At 40.1% G+C, this 20,411-nt stretch overlaps 1 protein-coding gene across 1 annotated transcript; it reads left to right on the forward strand.

Annotated features, from left to right (window-relative positions):
- The first annotated feature begins 560 nt into the window (after nucleotides 1–560).
- On the forward strand, nucleotides 561–9,646 carry LOC132209348 (ral guanine nucleotide dissociation stimulator-like 1). The gene is made up of 4 exons (XM_059644473.1): nucleotides 561–566; nucleotides 4,113–4,312; nucleotides 7,933–7,995; nucleotides 9,542–9,646. Exons 1-4 carry the CDS (start codon nucleotides 561–563, stop codon nucleotides 9,624–9,626), a joined length of 354 nt encoding a protein of 117 aa, XP_059500456.1. The 3' UTR covers nucleotides 9,627–9,646.
- Nucleotides 9,647–20,411: the final 10,765 nt, after the last annotated feature.

A 20,411-nucleotide genomic window follows, 5' to 3' on the forward strand; every position in this document is an offset into this window, starting at 1 on the left:
GGCTCAGTTCGGATTTTAAAGTTGTGTTTTCTGAACAAGAGCAACATGATATCAGAAGAGCAAACAGATCATGGACACATGTAACTACACTGAAGTCAGCATTTTATCTTTTTTGGTCCAGTATTTAATTTTTTTATGGCAGTCTTTCTCTTTACATGTTGAATTTGGTTTTGTCTCTCATGATGTTTTCATTTATCTTATAGATTTGACTGTTGTTTCTGGTCAGTCAGCTTGCCGAAGCAGTCAGATTTCCGTCATACTACTCAGAATAAAAATGGTATGTACTATCCTTGCTTTTTCACACACAACAAATTCCAATCCCCTGATTACTTATTCTTCATATTCCTATATACCATCCAACACTCACTCACTCACACATTCTTCCACGATGTGCAAGATGTTTTATATATTTGGTCACAGGTTTGTCCCGTTTCATTTTGAGGGAGCTGAAATGTTTGAAGGCTGATGCTCTCATCTGCTCACTTGGCCTTTTAAAGTTTCAATTGTTCGAAGGGAGAGCAAGGTGATATTGAAAGAGTAAATAAACATTTGTGTTGACCATGAGGGTTTGTCCTTATCGACTTCTCCCCGTGCCTGACATGCTGGTTAAACAATCACCAGCTGTCTCTCTCTCTCTCACTCATGTGAGCACAGCCCTATGATGTGGTGTGGTAATGGTGACTTTTTTTTCGAAGGTGGGTCACTTTGGAACAGACAAGCTGGGTTTTTTTGTGATAATCACTGACTGTTTGTGTCAGGAAATATCTATTGCTGCACTTTTCAAATCCGAGCTACGTCCGATGGGTGTGAAATCTGGCGACAGACGTTTTTCCAAAAAATGTCGTCCATTGGAGGTTCTGAAGTTGAAGTCTGTTGGGTTCATTCAGAACTTCAAGACTGCCATTTATGTTATGCTAGTGTATTCACAGTAAATGGATAAATGGAGTTAAGAGAGAAATGCATCATGATGTGATACAATGGAGCAAGCTCAAGAGACCTTATTCCTATGAATTCAAAAAATATAGTTTAAGTTCTGAGATATTCAGCAAGCAAACTGTAAGACAAATGGAGTAACAAAAGTATGTTGTGTACTAGGATAGAGATCTGTTCAAACTTTTCTAATTATTATTAATTAAGTAAGCGACATGTGCAAATTCTTCTTTTGAATTTAAGACTGAGATAGAAGAGTCACCCAATTTACATTCATGATGAACATAGAGCAACGACAGAATCATGAAGAGGAATTGTGTCCCTTGATGTAGTGTAGTGGGGGTGGTGAAAATAACTGTCATGTTTTTCATAAATTTTTGACAATCATCATGACTAGAACTAACTTATAGCCACAAACTGGAGTGTGTTAATAGGGGTTAAGAGTGGGCATTAGATGGTGTTTCAATCACTGGCCACTTTCCACTGCTCTGCCACATGCTGTGCCTGGCAACCTTCAGTGAACAAAGTCCAAATTTGAACCAGATTTGCAAACCAGTTCCTGAATTCGAAACAAGAAAAGAACATGTCATCTGTCAGGCAAGCTAGTGTGTTGTGGCATTTTGACTACGAGAGGGAAATAAAACAATGTTCATGTGGAACTCTACTAAATATTTGAAACCTGAATGTGCACACTTCAGTTGATTCTCTCCGCTGCATAATTAACTTCAACTCTTCCATCCTGCTTTTATTGACATATTAATATCTGCTTGAGAGATTTCCTCCATGCCTGTTGATTGCTTACTGACTGCATGTGTACAATATACTGAGAAAACGCACCAGTTTTGATTTATCGCCGCAAAAACTGTGCGTTGAGGGACCGTGATTTACTGCGCTCGATTGTATTTTTTTTTCCTTTTTGCTGGAATTGTGAAAACTTAGAACACTGGAGGGCACATCCTTCCATAGATATCCTGCCCTTTCTTCTGTTACACCGTGCAATGAATGGGAAGGAAAGGAGCGGGAAGAATGATTATGAAGTAAATTTGAGTAGGGGAGCTGATAGCCTTTTACCACAACAGCAGAACAGATGGAAGGAATGAGTAGTAGGGTGAGAGAGAAAGGAACAGAGATTTCACCATTAAAAATGTTGAAGGCAATGTATTGGCAGCTGGTAGCCTTTATTTTAGTAATGTATTGCAAACATTCAATAGTTTTGCTGTTTTAATATTTAAAGATGGACATTACATAATTTCTCTCACTGAGATTGTCATCATCGTCATAAAACATCAATTTATTTTTAATGTTATTTGTCTTACTGGATCAAAATATGATGACACATAAACAAATTGAGCTTCAAAATCTCCCCTTCCCCTACCGCATCCCAATACCAGCCCACCTCGTCCCCGCCTCCCTAACCTGTTCTTCCTCTCACCTATCCCCTCCTCCCACCCCAAGCAACACACCCATTTCCTTCTGTCTAACCTCATCCCACCCACTTGACCTATTCGACCTCCCCAGCCTGACCTATCCCCTCCCTACCTCCCGACCTACAATCACCTCTACTGGCTCCATTCCTGCCTCGAAATTTGTCTGCCTCCTCTCCACCTATATTCTCCTCTACCCATCTTCGGTCCGCCTCCCCCTCTCTCCCCATTTATTTCAGAACCCTCTCCCCCTCCCCCTTTTCTGATGGAGGGTCTAGGCCCGAAACGTCAGCTTTTGTGCTCCAAAGATGCTGCCTGGCCTGCTGTGTTCATCCAGCTCCACACTTTGTTATCTTTGTTTGGAGGTTATGCTTTTCTGCAGTCATGCTTTTTTATACTTGTGTGGGGTAAAGTTCTTAAAACGGCAACTTCATTTAATTGAAACACATTTTGTACAATTTTCTATTACTTGGAACAAGTCTTGGAAATACATTTCCTGTGAATACAGACGATTCATAATTCTGACAGAACCGGTCAGCTACTCTGGCAAAGTTGAGAGGTTCGCATTGGATTTCACATTTCAAATCAGGCTCCTTCAAGAGTGCTCCAATTCCCTCCTTTGCTGACATGCTCCACCCTGACCCCTGCCCAATCCCAAAGGTATATTCATCTGCTGACATGAAGGAAACTGAATTTGATATAGGGGTGCTTAATGTGATTTGAACTATGAAGTTCTTTGTGAGAGTTCTTAATTTCTTTTGCACACTCCACAGTATCAAGTATGATAACCCTTCGGCAGCACATTGGAAGAGACCTTGCATGGCACGAGTTGTGGAACAAAAAAAAACAGAGGTTTCCTTTTATCTTCAGTTTCTCCCTCCTTCTATTTTCCGCCAAGTCAGCAAACATTTTATACCTCTCTGCTTTCCTTCCAGTTATGTAAGCTTGCTTTCAAGAGTAATTAGATTCCTCAAAACAATATTGTTCAGAAATGTGAAGTCAGTGATATTGTTAGCAGAGAATTCAAACAGGATTGAAGCCAGACTGTCATGTTTCCTGTTGCTGGCTGTGGCCTTGAGCTGGAGAAAGAAGTTGCTGCACATAATTCCACATTTTCTCTGTTGTGGAAACTTTCTGGCCCGTCTGATGACTGGATTAAAGTAGAAATTGAGAAATAGTGGGTAGTCAGCTGAAGGGATTTAATATTAAATGTTTATTTACTTAAAATGATGGTTTAATATTCTTGAGATCGATACAAAATAACTCCAAGGCTCAAATTTCTGTTTTGTATGAATCTAGCTGGCCATGTTTCTGTGATGTTTTGACTTTAACTTTGTTTTTTTTAATGGTTCAAGCAATACATGAAGTGACCAGCTGCTTTATCATTGGATTGAACATATTGTATCTCCTCATCAATGGTATTCCCCTCCAACCCTTCAATGCTCATATCTTTGCACTTCTAATTCCGGCCACTTTGATCTTGCCTGCATGCTTGATCTTCTTTATTCTGTCATTGGTGTGTTCAGCTACCCAGTTCTGGGACACTGTTCCAAAACATCTCCTCTTTGTCCTCAAAACCAATCTTTGTGACCAAGCTTTTGGTGACCTGCCCTAGTTTAGCTTCATGAATCTTGGAGCGATTTTTAAATGATTATGTAAATGTGAAGCATTTTGAAATATTTCTACCATGTCAGAGATCGATACAAATAAACGTTGTTCCTGCATCACATTTACTTTTTAAATTTGTATTCTCTGCAGGCATCAGGAGATGAGCTTCCATCCCATCTCGCTGTCGATACCTCCAACGTTCAAATTCTTAACTCTGAGACCTCAAAAAGACTCGTCGAAAATTTTGTAATCGCTCTCATGAACAAGGAGCGTTTCTACATCCGCACATTCTTTTCGACATACAAAGCATATCCCACTGCTGAAAGTGTGTTGTACATCCTCCTGGACAAGTGAGCATAAATCTTATGAGCATCTCCTTTGTTTAATGGTAATGATAGAAAAGTATGTTCTGTCGAGTAATTTTTGTTATTAATCCTTCTGGCAATGAATCGCTGAAACTAGCCATATGGAAACAACTCTCAGTAAACTGAGAATCTCCATCCAACCCTCAGTCAGGGAGACGATTTTTTGTTCATTGAAGACATGAACTTACCTGCACCCCAATCCCTTGGACGTTAAGCTCTGCAAATTTGGGCTTTAACTTTCATCCAGTTTCATCAGAAAAGTCCACATTTTTTAAAGTATTCTGGAGGATTTTATCCTCCACACAGATGGTTTTATCCTCCACCTTCTGCCCAAAAGGTCCGGATTCAAATTCTATCTCCTATGTCATGTGTCATAATAAGTTTGAATAACTTGATTAAAAGTAATTAGACTTGAAGTCCTTCATAAAGAGAGACTGCAGTGGGACTGATGAGCTTGTTTGTTTACAACAAGGCAAAGCAGTCCTGCTTTCAGCTCTCCTGTTTTGTGCCCCCATCGCTTTCCAATATCCCTGATCCCAAATGGTGGCACAAATCATGTTTAAGCACCCGGCTAGTGATTTGATACAGAAGTGAATAAAACATACTCACAAAACATAATGCTGAGACAGGTGCCAATGTATTTTTGATTATTTTTTCGCAATAACGAAGCGATCGAGAACCAGTACAATACAACGATTGAAAAGTGTGGTGAATGTATTAGGACAATGTCTAGACCTTGGTATTAAAGATAAACAGTGACGTTGACTTCCTTCAATGCTTTTTATGTAGTTTGGAGCATCCTACAACTATGGAATGTTTAAGTTTCTGCATGTAGTGAATGGAAAAATGTTATTTTAATTGAAAGAAGCCTATCAATTGTCTGTAGTAACAAAGTGTGGAGCTGGATGAACACAGCAGGCTAAGCAGCATCTTAGGAGCACACACACTGACGTGTCAGGCCTAGACCCAGCTTTTGTGCTCTGAAGATGCTGCTTGGCCTGCTGTGTTCATCCCGCTCCACACTTTGTTAATTCGATTCTCCAGCATCTGCAGTTCCCATTATCTCTGATCAATTGTCTGTAAGTCTGTGTTGGGCATAACAATCAAAGTTTGGAAGCTGAGTTCAGGGTGAGGAACCTTCATTGCAAAACTGAAATGTTGGTCAAATGAATGTCTGCTTCCAACTGAAATATGCAGGAATACCACAATTCTGTAATAATGGGTGAAATGTTTTTCAAATGACATCAGTGATGGTTTCTCTTGTCACCTCAGTTTTTATACATTAGTTTTTTGCATGTTGGGTGAGGATTGAACAGTTTATGTACTTCACAAATGGTGTTTTGGGGTAATTTATCAAAACTCAGTTCGGAGACAAAGCGATTCTCACCACTGCTGACCTTCAATTGATGTATCTCTGACATTAGAGGGATATCCCTGGGTAGGAAAATTTTCCCAAATGTGCTATGGTTATAAAATTTGAGAAAATCAGCAAATAACCAGAGATGATTAGATTTTTCTTCAAAGCAGTAAGCTGATGAGCTGGCTTTCATGAACCCAATGGGTTGCAGAAATCGATCCAGCTGGACCTTTCAAAAGTGAATTTGGGTTTCTCTTTTTGCCTGTTCCAAAATATTCTCTTTCTTTGCCCAACTAAATAAATGTTCCAGCAGAATAATTCCAGCAATAAGCTTCTGAGTTTTTAAAAAAAGATGACCCATACTTGCCGTAGAATTTGAAACATCACAGCTCACTCATGTGTCTCATGTTATCTCTCAGAGGTGAGATAGTGGACAACGATTCTTCGCAGGTTATTACTTTCTTATTTGCTTTTGTGTTAGGCCGGTGGTCATCTTAGATGATGGTATTCTTTTAAAGGTAAAGCGAAAATTTCGTAAAACCAAGGAATCTCAGCAAACTGTGGTTTGTTGAAATTTGAGGAGTTTGGTTCTCATTAAACTCTAAGGTAGCTGTGGTTAAGACAATCATCTGTTATATTTACTGTTTCCTCCTTTCACAATGTAGCTGTTTATTACTTTGGCTGCTTAGATCTCTAACTTGTCCATTGTCTTTTGGTGAAAGTCTCCATCTGCAGGGAGATTCTTGGAGTTTTTAAAAAGTCACCAACAAAATGGCTTCCATGCCATTCAAAAGTTCAAACCCATTTTACCAATTGGACAGATTTTGTGTTTAAGATTAGTGTTTGAGCCAACCATTTTAATTCGGCTAAAAGATCATCATAATTCAACGGATGTTTATAGCATCCGTTCACCTTACACGCACCCGACATTTCAAAATTTTCCTTTATCCGTGGTGAAAGGGAGAAACAGTCTGACTAGATGCTACAGTTATTTTGGTGTTCTGCAATTAGATCCAGGGAATTCATCTCTTTTTACTTGAGTGTTCTCATTTACTGAGGTTTTTATTTGAGACAGAGAATTAACTTGAGTTCAAAATGGTTAGGATCGTATAGTATGAGTATAATTTTAAAAATCTGTTCCTGCCCAAGTTTTCCAAGTGTTGACGATCAGTCCATGACTTCTGAAGGAATGAATTTATGACTGACAGATTTGGTGACGTGACAAAGATGCGCTAAAAAATTAACCTTAGAGGACTTCAGAATACTGCAGAGAAATATAGGTTTAGCAAGTCGTCAACGATCTGACAAATAGAGTTGTATATGGGTAAATTTGAAGTCCATTTTGGCAGAAAGAATAGCAGTTTTGTTTTTATTGTGGGAGATTGCATTGCTCTGAGATACAGTGGAATCTGGGTATCCTCGTGCATGAATCACAAAATGATCGTGTACAGACACATTAAGTAATTTGGAAAGCAATTAAATGTTTTCATTTTATCATGAGGGAATTTAAGCACAAAATTAGGGATCACTGGTGAGCCAATATCTTGAATGATTTTCTCTGTATTGGGAAGTGTATTTCAAGGATGGAAGTAAATATATTAGACACAGTTCAGAGCAGGTTTACCAGAATAACACCGAGACTAAGTGACTTGTCTTACAAGGAAAATTTGCACAGGCAAGGCTTGCGTCAGTTGGTGTTTAGGGAAGGAAGAGGCAACGTGTTTGAAACAAAAAAAAACTGACGATTTGGACAGGGTAGACATGGAGACAATGTTTCCTCCTGGAGAAGAGACGAGAATGAAGGGTGAGTGTCTAAAGGGCAGTGGTTGTCAATTTAAAACAGTGATTTTTTTTAATCTCTCACAATGTAGGTATTCTTTGGAGTTTTCTTCCAGAAAAGATGGTAAAAGCAGAGCTCTGGAATATTGTAAATGCAAAGATAAACAGATACTTGTTGAGGGAGAGGAGGTGAAAGGTCATTAGGAGAGGCAGGAATGTAGATTTGAAGTTACGATCAGATGAAACAGGACCACATTGAATGCTTTACTCTTCCCTGTTTGTATGGGATGTGGCAGGTATGCTGTAAAATGCCAAATTGGAGTTTCAATGCAAAGTATTAACAAACTCGGTAATCAAGGCTTCAAATGCCGAAATCCTGAACCTTCAGATGTTTTTCAGTGGCTGAATGCAAATTGTAGATTCAAGCTTGTTTAAAATCACTTAGTTTGTGCTGTCTGACCAATTGCAGATATGGAAGCTTTGACACCTCAGAGGCAGAAGAGATTCCAGTAATCGATTCAGTGAGCACAAAGTAAGATTTAATCTTATGTGTGACTTAATTAAGTTTCATCCAAAATACAACAATGTTAAAAAACCTGCTGGCACTTCCTGTAAGATCTGTGGAGGGCCTTCCTCCCACAGCAATGCAGCAAACACTAGACAGCAGCAGTCACATTAACAAAGTTAATAAAATGTGAGGCTGGATGAACACAGCAGGCCAAGCACATGAAGGGTCTAGGCCCGAAACGTCAGCTTTTGTGCTCCTGAGATGCTGCTTGGCCTGCTGTGTTCATCCAGCCTCACATTTTATTATCTTGGAATTCTCCAGCATCTGCAGTTCCCATTATCTCTGATACTACATTGACAAAGTTGCTTGATTACATCAAAAATCTACACAGATTTTGTTTGTTTAAAAAGAAAAGTTGTATCAACAGAAAAGATCCAGAAGTGTTCAGTGAAAAATTGCTCATCCATTCACTATTCAGATCTCCATTTGTCGCCAAACATTTAGATAGCTGAACTCTGAATTAAGGATACAACATGTTGAAGAATTGAGGTTCCTACCTCCTCCCCTCCCCTCAGTCTGCCTGTGGTGTCTTTCAAATCTCCTGTGAAGGTTTTGAAGAAAAACCTACTCCCAGTACATCTGAAGGGTGATCTATTTTATAAAAACAGTTGACCAAGAATGAAATAGAGGCAGAACTGCAATCTTTTCTTTGCTGTTATTCCGGTTGGTATTGCTGAGCTTATACAAAAGAGGTCTGCAGGCCAATGTCCACTGTAGGAGTTGAGGAGCTCCAATATTTGCCAGAGAGACAGACATGTGCACCTCTCAGCTGGTGACTTAATTCATGCCCAGTGTGTCGTTAAGCCGGCTACTTTGTCCACTGCTGACAATACAGTATAATGGTGCAGAAGAGACTTCAGCTTTCCTCCTGAACTCCCCTCCACTTTGCGAAGAATGTCATGTCTCAGGCCAAGGCCAGTTGACTTGGGACATTCAGCCCTGTATGTAGAGACACTATCTGAAGTTCTTCTATATTTGGGCCAGGAGCTCTTTGTTTGAGATATTTTTAGACTTTGCAACAAATATAAAATGTTGAAGAAATGAATCTGTTACATCCTTCTGTCTCTCTCTCTCTCTCTCTTCACTACCACACTCCAGTCTCACGGTCTTATCCTGTAAACGATCATTCAGGGTTTTGGGGAGACCAATCATCATATTCTGTAGTTGCGTCTTGACCCGTTGTTAGAAAATTAGCTCTCAATGGCACGAAATGCCGACTCAATGTCTTTCAGGTGTATGGAGATAATTTTCTTGTGGATGTGGATGTTTGCTCAAATTTACTTGATAACACTTTTGGGACCATTTGCAGATCACCTGACGGTGCAAACTACAAGGTAGATGGGAAACCATGCACTCTAAAATCTGTCATGAAAGAGTAAATTTGAATACAATATGTGGTTAAGGTTTGCTTTATTCAGAGTACAAGGAATACAAAGGAAACTACCGATGAGCTAAGAATTACTGGGTACAAGTGTTTGTTTAAAATGACATTCTTCACAACTAATTTCAGCAGCGGAAACAATGATAACATTCCGAGCTGTGAGGAGCTTGAAAATGCAATTCCTCTAGAAACAGTTGCAGAGATCAAAAAGTAAGTATTGATCCAATGTGTGAGGAAATGATGCTTTAATCAGAATACAACTATGTGAAGGGCAACCGCTGGAGGCCGCCATTTTCAGGAACATTATTTAGAGACTTTCTCCTGAAACTTAGCAGCATCTGTGGAGAGAAAGCAGAGTGGGCATTTTGAGTTGAGGTTCCCCTGTTCAGAACTTCGCATCTCTGAAGACGTGTCGCTTGGCTCAACTTGAACTCTGTTTTCTGTCTGTAGATGCTGCAAAACCTGTTGAGTTTCTCCAGCAATGTCTGCTTTTCTTTCAGCTTGTCGGCTTCTGTAGTTTGTTCTTTTACATAAAAGAAACAGTTGGCTGTTGTTCTAATATTTGCTCTGTTCTTAGTGTTGTAAAAAGAAATTTTAGATGGAAGATTGTGGTTCATGCTGCAGGCCTTCTGCTGGAACTGCAACCTGGAGGCCTTGGCGGATTCCAGCGGTGACCAATAAAGAGATTATTGCCGGGTTACTCACCAGTTGACGGTTTGGCTCAGTTTTGACAGCTGCTAGTCCAGTGAAAGGGATGGCAGATCAGCACCTTTCTCAGCCCTACTGTTAATGCTGATTGTCACTGAGGTTGTTTAAGTGGGCGCCATCAGGGAAATGAGGGAGGCAGTCCTTAGATGTCAGGGAGAGCCCAGGTGAAAAAGAGAACTGGCCCATGTCACATAGCTTTGCAATGTGTAGGTGGTAAACTCCCTCCCTGCCATTTTCCTAATCCTCCCACCTCCAATTTAATTGTCAGCGAATGATTGGCCATGCATTAACACACAGTCTTTAATGGAATATTTCTTTTCCAAACATTGGACTGTGCACTGCCGGTAAATATACTGAAAAACTTGACTCTCTAACTCTGTTTGCAGTGTTATTACATGTCCCACCTCCCCGCATCGCCCCAAAAAATCCAGACCATTGTGCTTTGAGAACTTGTGTGAAAGTTGAAATTCCTTCTTCCTTGCAACTCCCCCAGCTTCTCTTCCAGACTCAACTCCTGTCACTTGCAAACCACCTGTTAGAGCTTGGAAGGGAAAAACAAATCTCGATCTATTGTAGTTACATACATCAGAAATGTTGCCTGTTTAACAAATCCAGTTGAATAGGACTTGAAAACGTGAGAGGGCTTGTCATCTGAAGAGTGGTTGAGGGTTTTGGTTCAGTTTAGGATGGAGTTTAGAAGGATGGGAGGGAATTTCATTGGCACTTTCAGAATACTGAGAGGCCTGGAAGGATTGTACATGGAACAGAGAAGATGTTTCCACTAGGAGGAGAGATTAGGACATGCGGGCACAGTCACGGAGTGAAGAGGCCAACCTTTAGAACTAAGGTAAGAAAGAATTTCTTCAATCAGCGAGTGGTTAATCTGAGGAAAACATTGCAGGAAGCCGACGTCATTAGGACTATTTAAGATAGAGAGAGAGATGGGTTCTTGATTAATAAGGGGATCAAGGGTTTCAGAAGAAGGCTGGCGATTGGGCTTCAGAAACATCACAGCTAGAATTGAATGGCAAAGCAGACTGAGGAGGTCGAATGAGCTAATTCTGCCCCTATATCTGATGGTCTTATGGATTTGACACTAATTATTTCATTGGTCCTTTTGTGATGAAGCCACTTCTGGGTGCAAGTGCTTGTTTAAAATGTCTTTAATTTTTGCCTTATATAGTCAGGAAGGCAAATGCAATGTTGGCATTTATTGTGAAAAGACATGAATCTAAAAACAGGGCTGTACCTCTGAGGCTTTATAAGGCTCTGGTCTGGCCATACTTGGAGTACTGCGTGCAGAGTTGTGTCCCATATCTCAGGAAGGATGTAATGTCCCTGGAACGGGTTCAGAGGAGGTTCATGAGAATGGTCCAGGGAATGGAAACCTTAAAATATGAGGAACGGTTGATGACTCTGAGACTATACTCATTGGAGTTTAGAAGGATGAGGGGTGATCTAATTGAAACTTTCAGAACACTGAATGGCCTGGACAGAATGGTTGTTGGGAAGATGCTTCCATTGGTAGGAGAGATGAGGCCCCGAGGGCACAGCCTTAGAATGAAGACAAGACCTTTTAAATTGGAGATTTGCAGAAACTTCTTCAGCCAGAGAGTTTTGAATCTGTGAAATTCACTGCCACAGAAGGCTGCGGAGGCCAGGAAATTTAAAACTGAGACAGATAGGTTCCTGATTATCACGGGGATTAAGGGCTATGGGGAGAGAGCAGGAGAATGGTGTTGAGGAACTTATCAGCCATGTCTAAATGGCAGAACAGACTCAATGGGCCGAATGGCCTAATTTCTGCACCTATGTCTTACGGTTTTGTGGTCTTAAATAACTGCAGGTCTAAAACCTTTGACAGCCCAAACTCTGAGAAAGATGAAGAACCAAGTTCACCAAAAGAGACAGCAACAATTTCAAAGTAAGTTTCATCCTTCTGTGTTTCATTCGTAATAAATACCATGAAAAGAAATTGCTGTGAATATAGTAGCTCTTGAAAGATTATATCGCCATTCGAGACAATAAAAATCACATTAAAGAAACAGCTTTAATCCCTCCGAGGCCATTGCCAGTAATTAAATCAATGACACATTTCAGCCTTTGATCGATAGAAAACATTTTAAAATGTTCAGTGAAAATTTGATTGGCCCTCAACATCCAGACCTTGGTGGTCTAACTTGCAACAATGCTAAACTGCGAAACCTCCCACCTCCCGTCAAATGCACCAGCCGATGTAACTGGAGTGACCTACATATTTTCTCTGAAAATTTGGAAAGCAAACCATCTGGTGTAGTCATTCATCTGGACTTTGACCAAATGAGGACTTGAAATACAGAGCATTTTGGGATTCAAAATTTATTTTCAATGTTTACAAGCCATTTGTAGATGCAAATCCTTTCCTTAATTTGTGCTTAATGAGCACTTGCAGCTGCAGATATTTTGGCCGTATAGATTGTCGGGTGGATGGGAATCAAAGTTTGTCAGGCATCTGTGTAACCATGAGGAAGCAAGTTTGATCAGAAATACTTTTGATATGTTTTAATTCTGCAACATTTGGAATGGAGCAGCGTGAAAAGGGAATGATGGAGAATCATTGATTTCAAAACTTTTTGTGCAATGTAATGAATGCCACTCCAGACTATGGCAGTCACATTAAAGTGTCTGCTGGACTGCTTTCCTAGAAAATTCATGGTAGAGACATTTGCCTTTAATGATAGCATCACCATTGAAGCATCCAAAACACTGAGATGGGAAATTGTTTTCAGATCAATATTGAGGTTATATTTCTGGACAATGTGGCTCTGGTAAAAATACTAAAGCAATGGGTTAATCTCCTCTACCCCACCTCAGCACTTCTCTGTGTTCCTCCTTCCTGCTTCAGCTGCACCCTCCCCACAAACTTCCTCCAAGTTCATTGAAGTGTCCTCCAAACGTCTGTGACATTTGAAGAAATATTTCTTCAATTAAGAATGTGACCTGCTCCCCGTGTCCGAGCCTTGGTATTTCTCCCATACAATATTGCCATTGAATAATTTGCATTTTGAATTATCTAAGTTGGCCATCTGCCATTTGTATCCATGGAGTCAGGCAGAGACCTGGAATTAATCCTGAGTTTATTCTGTCCAGGTCTTTAAGGAAACTCAGAACTGTGAAAGGAGCAGGAAAGAAAAATGATTTTTTTTTCAGCAAAACAGCCAATGGTGACTAATCTGACCTTAAGCTTCAGTGAATTTGAGCAATGACAAATTCCTACATCAGTGCTCCGAATCAAACTATGAGTTACAAGCTGTGCTTGTGAGGGTTGAATTGTCAATAGTCTGTAAAGAGCTTGAGTTTCTTTGTCAGAGATGAGGAAGTTAAACTTAAATCCTCTCTTTTGGGATGTTTATTGTCTGTCCCAGTGCAGAGGTTCTTTATTTGACCTCTTTACTCCTCATCTACCCACTGGCTCCCCCTCACAGCCAAAATAAGATGAGTGCCAGAAATTAAAAATGTGATCATGTGCACAAGTAAAATGATTTATTTGGTGTTTTGTGACCAGTTGCAGCTGTGAAAATATTGACATGTCACACTGTGTGGTGGGTAGAAACCTAAGTTTGTCACAAACTGAAGGAGTAATTGACAAGTAAATTTGATGTGACGACAGATTAAACCTGTTGTTCAGTATTTGGGATCTAATACTGTGAAAGGAAACTGTTGGGATTTGCTGTAAGATTATGTCAGGGTTGCCTCAGGAAGATACCCCAATTGGCAGTGCAGTGAGCACCAATCCAGACAATAGCAATCACATGAAGCAACTGCTTCACTGCTTCTGCAATGTTTGGCTTATTTTGGGAGGTGAGATAATGTTGAATTAGCATAAAGCTTTCAAAACTTTTCAATGGTAGACTGAATTTTGCTTGTCTTTCAGTATCAAGTTCTTGCACAGCGCAGGAACGGCTTTCAACAAGGGTGAAATACTGAAGAGATAATGGGAACTGCAGATGCTGGAGATTCCAAGATAATAAAATGTGAGGCTGGATGAACACAGCAGGCCAAGCAGCATCTCAGGAGCACATCCTCTCTGATGAAGGGTCTAGGCCCGAAACGTCAGCTTTTGTGCTCCTGAGATGCTGCTTGGCCTGCTGTGTTCATCCAGCCTCACATTTTATTATCTTGAAATACTGAAGAAATGGTTTTCTCTCCTTATTGCCCTGCTCTATCTCTTCCAACCCCCACCCCAGCACTGCCTCAGTATGAAGGCCTGTGGGCATCCTGTGGAAGTCAAAAGAACCCCTCTCTCAAGACTGTGATTTTTTGTTGTTGAATTGGGTTGGATTTAATTCTGGACGAGTTTGCCTGTTCTAAATGACTTAATTTGTTCTCTTTGATCAATTGCAGTTCTGGAAATGTTGACAGTGCAAATGGTGAGGAAAATGGAAGTTGTGGTTCTTCAGGATCCAGCGAAATAATTGCTGAGTAAGTTTAATTGCATGCATGACAAAGTGAATCATTATTCAGAATATGACAAAGCAGTCGGAAATAGCTGGGGAGCTAGCAGTTTGTGCAATGTTATACAGCCATCAAATGGTAATAACCCAGAGACAATGATTTGATGTTTGTACCAGCTCTCAAAGAGGGATTTGCCTACGTTCACTCCTAAGTCCTTTTACTGTGTAATACTGCGAAACTTCTTCTTTCGAAAATTGTAGTTCACTTTTGAAGACCGCAATTGAAGCTGCATCCACCACACTATTCGGCAGAGCTTTCCAGTTCCTGAATAGGCTATTGAAAAAAAAAATTCCTTGTCACCATTGGTTCTTTTTGCTGATCATCTTAAATCAGTGTCCTTTTCTCCTTAAGTCTTCTGTCACAAGGCACCGATTGTTCTTATCCATTCCAACCAAATCCCTTATAATTTTGAACACTTTTAAAATCACTTCTTAGTTTTCTCCAAGAGCAGCCTGAGCTCCTTCAGCCTCTCCACAGGGCTGTCTAGTTTGTCATCTCTGGTAATATTTTTTGTGAATGTTTTGTGCACCCTCTCAAATCCCTTCCTGAAGTGTGGTTGGTAAATACCAGAGTTGAGGGCATATCAGGAGTTTTTTTTATAATGATTAGTCAGAACATATTTGTTTTTCATACAATGCTCCAATTTTTGAAGTTCAGAATCCTGATGATATCTTCAACCTGCACTACCACTTCTATAATTATTGTGCACACACATACACACACACTATCGATCAAATATCAGGCATGGATCATTTCAGGAAGCACCATATCATAAGATATTTATTTTGGCTACAGAAGAGAGGAAGGAACAATCCAGAATAATTTTGATTTGGAGGAGGTCCAACTTCAAAAGGAGCAAGAAGCCGTTTGCAGCAAGTAAGGTTGAACACAAGTTCAGGGAAAACTGCAATGAAACAGCAGTCTGTCTTACAGAAGGAGGTTGTTTAGTGACAGTGTCAGAATGTTCCCACAAGCAGGAAATAGTGGCAAATGGTACAAATGATGAGGATTATTGATGACCCCAGTGTGTACCGAGTTAATTATAAGTAGTTCAGAAGGGAAGTGTTGAACTAAATGATGCTGGCAGCTAATGTAAAAAGGGAATCCGAATGTCGTCCTCCATTGTGAGCAGTGAAAGTGGGGCTAATGGTCATAAATCACTGTTTAATCTTCACAGAGGTAAGGGCCTGGCTGAGATACTATTCAGAAGAAGTTGATGTCCAATTCACGATGAAAAGTAAATAGTTGAGACAAGGATGAGCTGAGGTTGGACAGCATTTTAGAAATGTGAAAATAAAACAACTGCAGATGCTGGAAAACTGAAACGAAAATGGAAATTGCTGGAAAAGCTAAGCAGGTCTGGCAGCATCTGTGGCGAGAAAGCAGAGTTAACGTTTTTGAGTAATTTGAACCACTGAGCTTTTACAGCAATTTCTGCTTTGATTAGAGTGGCTGGTTGTCCTTGGTTTTGGTAACTCAGAAGGAAGTGAATTGTAGACAACTGAGGATACTGAGAAAGAAAAAAAATAGCTTGAGGCTGCAGTGGCACTTTGCACAACACCCTAATGCTGTTTGAATGCAGGGGTGGTATCAGAGGACTGGAGGATTACAACATGTACTATGTTTATGTTCAAAAGTGTGTGGATAAATCCAGCAACTAGATTCATCTTATTGGTGGGGCAGCATCACAGGAACTGTAATCCCAGTCTCAAGCAAGAATACTTGGGGAGCATATGGGCTCACATTTTATGCTGACTCAGAAATCTTCACCATCTGGTGTGTAACCTGTTTAATAAAGCCATCTGATGGAGGCTTGTAATTCTGAATCTTCAATTTTCATGGGTATTTTAATGGATTTAACTGAAGATGAAAGGGTTTGCTTGAGGTGTTTTAAATTGTTTTTCATGTTCAGTTGCAGCTGTGAAAGCGTCGAGTCCGAACACTGTCCGAATTCTGATGAAATTCAGAATTTAAGTTCACCGGAGAAGGGAGCGACAGTCAAGAAGTGAGTTTGATCCAAAATGTGGCCATATTATGCTTCATTTGCAATACAGTAGTGTGTAAAGGGAATGGCTGGAGAGCTGGTGGCCATAGGTTGGATAATCAGAAATCTCTTCATGAAGGCAGAGATGTTTCCATGCTGTATGACTCTGTAAGACATACCACAGAAACAAAAACACGGATATCATTCCAGATCATGGCACATCGATGAAGAAACAGCTTCTGAGTTCTTTGCCTATTCTCTCCCTAATTCTGAGGAACAAGCAATACAAAGCACAAGCAGCAGTTGCGTGTGAAGGTGTTGAATTTTTCTCAGACTGAAATTTCTGGACTAATAACAAATGTAAGCTATTGAAGAAGTGGCTTCACTCCTTGCACCTGCTCCTTTCCCCTGTTACCACCAGCCGCCACCACTGCTGGCGAGCTGCTTTGGCCCTCAAGGGCATTTCTGGTAAACTTCCTGAGGAAATTTAAAGAACGTATTCACTATTTGGTGCAGTTTTACATTTAGAGTGTGACCTTGTTTCATAAAGTTAGCTGATCACAGCTTGGGATGCTGAATTTTGAGACTGCATTTTTTTATTTTACGGCTGGCAACCAATTGTAGACCTAAACACCATTTTAATTTGCTTTTTCTTTTGTGGTTTATGATCAGTTGCAGAAGCATAGACTTCAACAGATCAAGCTTTCTAGAAGAATATAATTTCAGTCCTGCAGAAAAGGAAACACTAATGAAAATGTAAGTTTGATTTGACATGTAGTGAAATTGTATTTTCAATGTGAAATTTAAGAATGTGAGATGAATTGCTGGAGAGCCAGAAAGACCTGTAAAATAATGTAGAGCCTTTGTCATGAAGATATGAGGCACCCAGAACAGGATGGCAAACAACACTCCAACCCATAACAATCACATTCATGAAGCTAAACAATTACTGAAAGAATCACGGACACTGCAACTCAGGGACAAAAACAAAGTTGTTGGAAAAGCTCAGCATTTCTGGCAACATCTGTGAAGGTAAGAACGGAGTTAATGTTTCAGGTCTGGGTGACCCTTCCAGTTCTGAGGGAGGGTCGCTGGACCCAAAATGTTAACTCTGTTTTTGCATTAAGGAAGCTGCTTGCCTTGCATGTCCAATGATTGCATTATTCCTAGAGATTGGCTTGTTAATATTTTTCAGTGTAAATCGTCCAAAATTCTTTGTCTTTTGGAATTGTTTGTCCTACATTATCACGCTTTTGAGGTTGTTTATCTCAGATTGTCATTAGTCTAGTTTGAGATAATGATGCATTATTGCAGGAATGGTTTTCCTCTTCACACCACTTTATTAGAAGTTATCCTGCAAACTTCCTGTGAATAGTTGAAACCGAATGATACCGCTATCTAGAGCAGTCAGATACTTGGCAAGTGGTTTGTTTGTGGTGTCCTGACTTTGGTAGCCCTCCAACTCCATGCTGCTGTTGTACGTTTTGCACATAATCGATCTTGAATTAATACTTCCTGAATCTATGAAATCCAAATAATCTCGTGAAATCATTTTTCATGTTTGAAGTTTGTCAACGAAGTGCTTTCAAAGATATTTGACTGTAGAAAGCATCGCACAAATGCATCTCTAGCTGGAATTCTAGTTATTTTTGAGCTATACCAGATTGCTGAGGTTGTTTTACTGCTCTGACTAAGATTAGATTACCTACAGTGTGTAAACAGGCCCTTCGGCCCAACAGGTCCACACTGTCCCTTGAAGCATCCCCCTCAGATCCATTCCCCGAACACGAAGGGCAATTTAGCACATGGCTGATCCACCCAGCCTGCATATCTTTGGACTGTGGGAGGAAACTGGATCACTTGGAGGAAACTCACTCAGACATGGGAAGAATGTGCAAACTCCTCACAGACAGTCGCCCAAGGCTGGAGTCAAACCCGGGACCCTGGAGCTGTGAGGTGGCAGTGCTAACCACGGAGCCACCATGCTGCCCTGCATGTCACTTTGGCAGCATGGGATTAAAGATGGGATTATTCTGGTTTGTCTGGCCGTTCGATTAAACTCTGTGCTTTTTGATTAAGATGAAAGAACATTTATCCAATAGATTTGAGTGCTGGACTGGACTTGGGGACTTTAAAGTTTGAAATTCTAATCTTTATATATACAGTGATTTATTTTCTTTTGTACATGGTTTGCTTATTCATTTATTTTGTTTTCTTGAGTTGATATTGTTTGTCATTTTTATAACCAAGAAAGCCAATGCCTGAAGGGCCCAGCACAGATAAATTACTTGTGAGTAAATACAAAGGCAAATTTTTGCAGTATTGCATTGAGAAAAATGGTCAATTTGAGGGAGTGAGGATTTTCAGGGAATATTTTTACTTCAGATGCAATAGCAAGCGTTCACAACTGGGCTGCACTGAAGTTTGAAAGAAAGCTCAAACAATTTATGAAAAATGCAGCAAAGGAAAAATCCCTCTTGTTAATCAAACAAATAGGACACAGTTGGCCAGGCAGCATCAGAGGAGCAGGAAAACTGATGTTTCGGGTCTGGGCCCTCCACCAGAAATTTTCTAAAGAACGGTCCAGACCTGAAATGCCAGATTTCCTGAGCCCCTAGCCTGCTAGCCTGCTGTGTTCATCCAGTTCCACAACTTGTTATCTCAGACTCCAGCATCAGCAGTACCTACTAACTCAGAACACAGTTGGGATGCCTTGTGCATTGCTATTCACTCTAACCCACCCAGTTGTCTTTTTGGGTAAATGAAACAAAATTTTAGAAATCTAAGCCACAGGGATTAGTGGTTATCTGGACATTTTTCTCCAACACCGAGCTATTCATGTTTGGATGAACACAGCTAATTGTGGATACCAAATTGGTCCTGATTAATTTCACAATATTCCTGTACTAATGTCTCAAGAGTCATATAGGGATGAAGTGTATGAAGGAACCTAAATTATCCTGATCCCTGATTGAGGACAGTCTAATCCTCATGAAAGTAATGTGCTGGTTTGGCATGTTATTTGGTATGTTAATCTCCTTTTGAATTCAAGTTTTTTGGGTTGACTAAAGTAGAAAATTATCATTTTTGTTTTCGCCAGGATAGTAGCTTACAACCTGTCAGTTTGACATTGAAGAAAACACAGATATTTTGGGGGTTGAGTAAGACCATGGTCAAAACATGGTTTTAAAGGAACATCTTGAGTGAGGGCAGAAGAGGCAGGAATATATCCAGTGAAGTTGTCATCGATGAAACAATTAATCTCAGATGCGCAAGTGGCCAGAATTGAAAAGAAAGACAAAAGTGCACCTGTACATAATTATTTCAATTCTGGAATACTCTCATACTTTAAGAGTACACTTCTCTCCAGTGCCATTGCAATCTAAGTTTATGTTGTGCTCGCTTTAGGAAATGATCCTTTTAGATGGTGGAAGGATGATAATGAGTAATTAAATGAAATGATGTTGTACACTGCAGCTGATTAGAGGTTTCAGATTACTCGGTAGGGATGCAGTAACTTGTTAATGAATCTATTGGAAACAGAGACTTTAATTCTAGTGGGATGACAGAAAAGAGTTTAAGGTCAAATTTTGGACTCTGCACAGTACTAATTAAGTTCTACCATATTGTCAGCAGGGTGGAGGCTCTTCAGCTCAGCAACTTATTTCCCAGCCACGAAGGCTTTCAGTAGGATATGGAATTTTTTGGTTTTGTGATCTTTTGAATTGATTTTTCTTTATATATATTTTTGGAGGGTTACTGTTCGAGTGTTTGTAATGTGATCGAAGCATTTCTGAAAGATTCAGGACCAAA

This window comes from Stegostoma tigrinum, unplaced genomic scaffold (genome assembly GCF_030684315.1).
Source record: "Stegostoma tigrinum isolate sSteTig4 unplaced genomic scaffold, sSteTig4.hap1 scaffold_89, whole genome shotgun sequence".
NCBI lineage: Eukaryota > Metazoa > Chordata > Chondrichthyes > Orectolobiformes > Stegostomatidae > Stegostoma > Stegostoma tigrinum.

Coding starts and splice junctions, on each gene's coding strand:
- LOC132209348 (XM_059644473.1), top strand. Junction 4,313..7,932: donor TTGTACATCCTCCTGGACAA/GTGAGCATAAAT, acceptor GACCAATTGCAG/ATATGGAAGCTTTGACACCT. Junction 7,996..9,541: donor ATCGATTCAGTGAGCACAAA/GTAAGATTTAAT, acceptor AACTAATTTCAG/CAGCGGAAACAATGATAACA.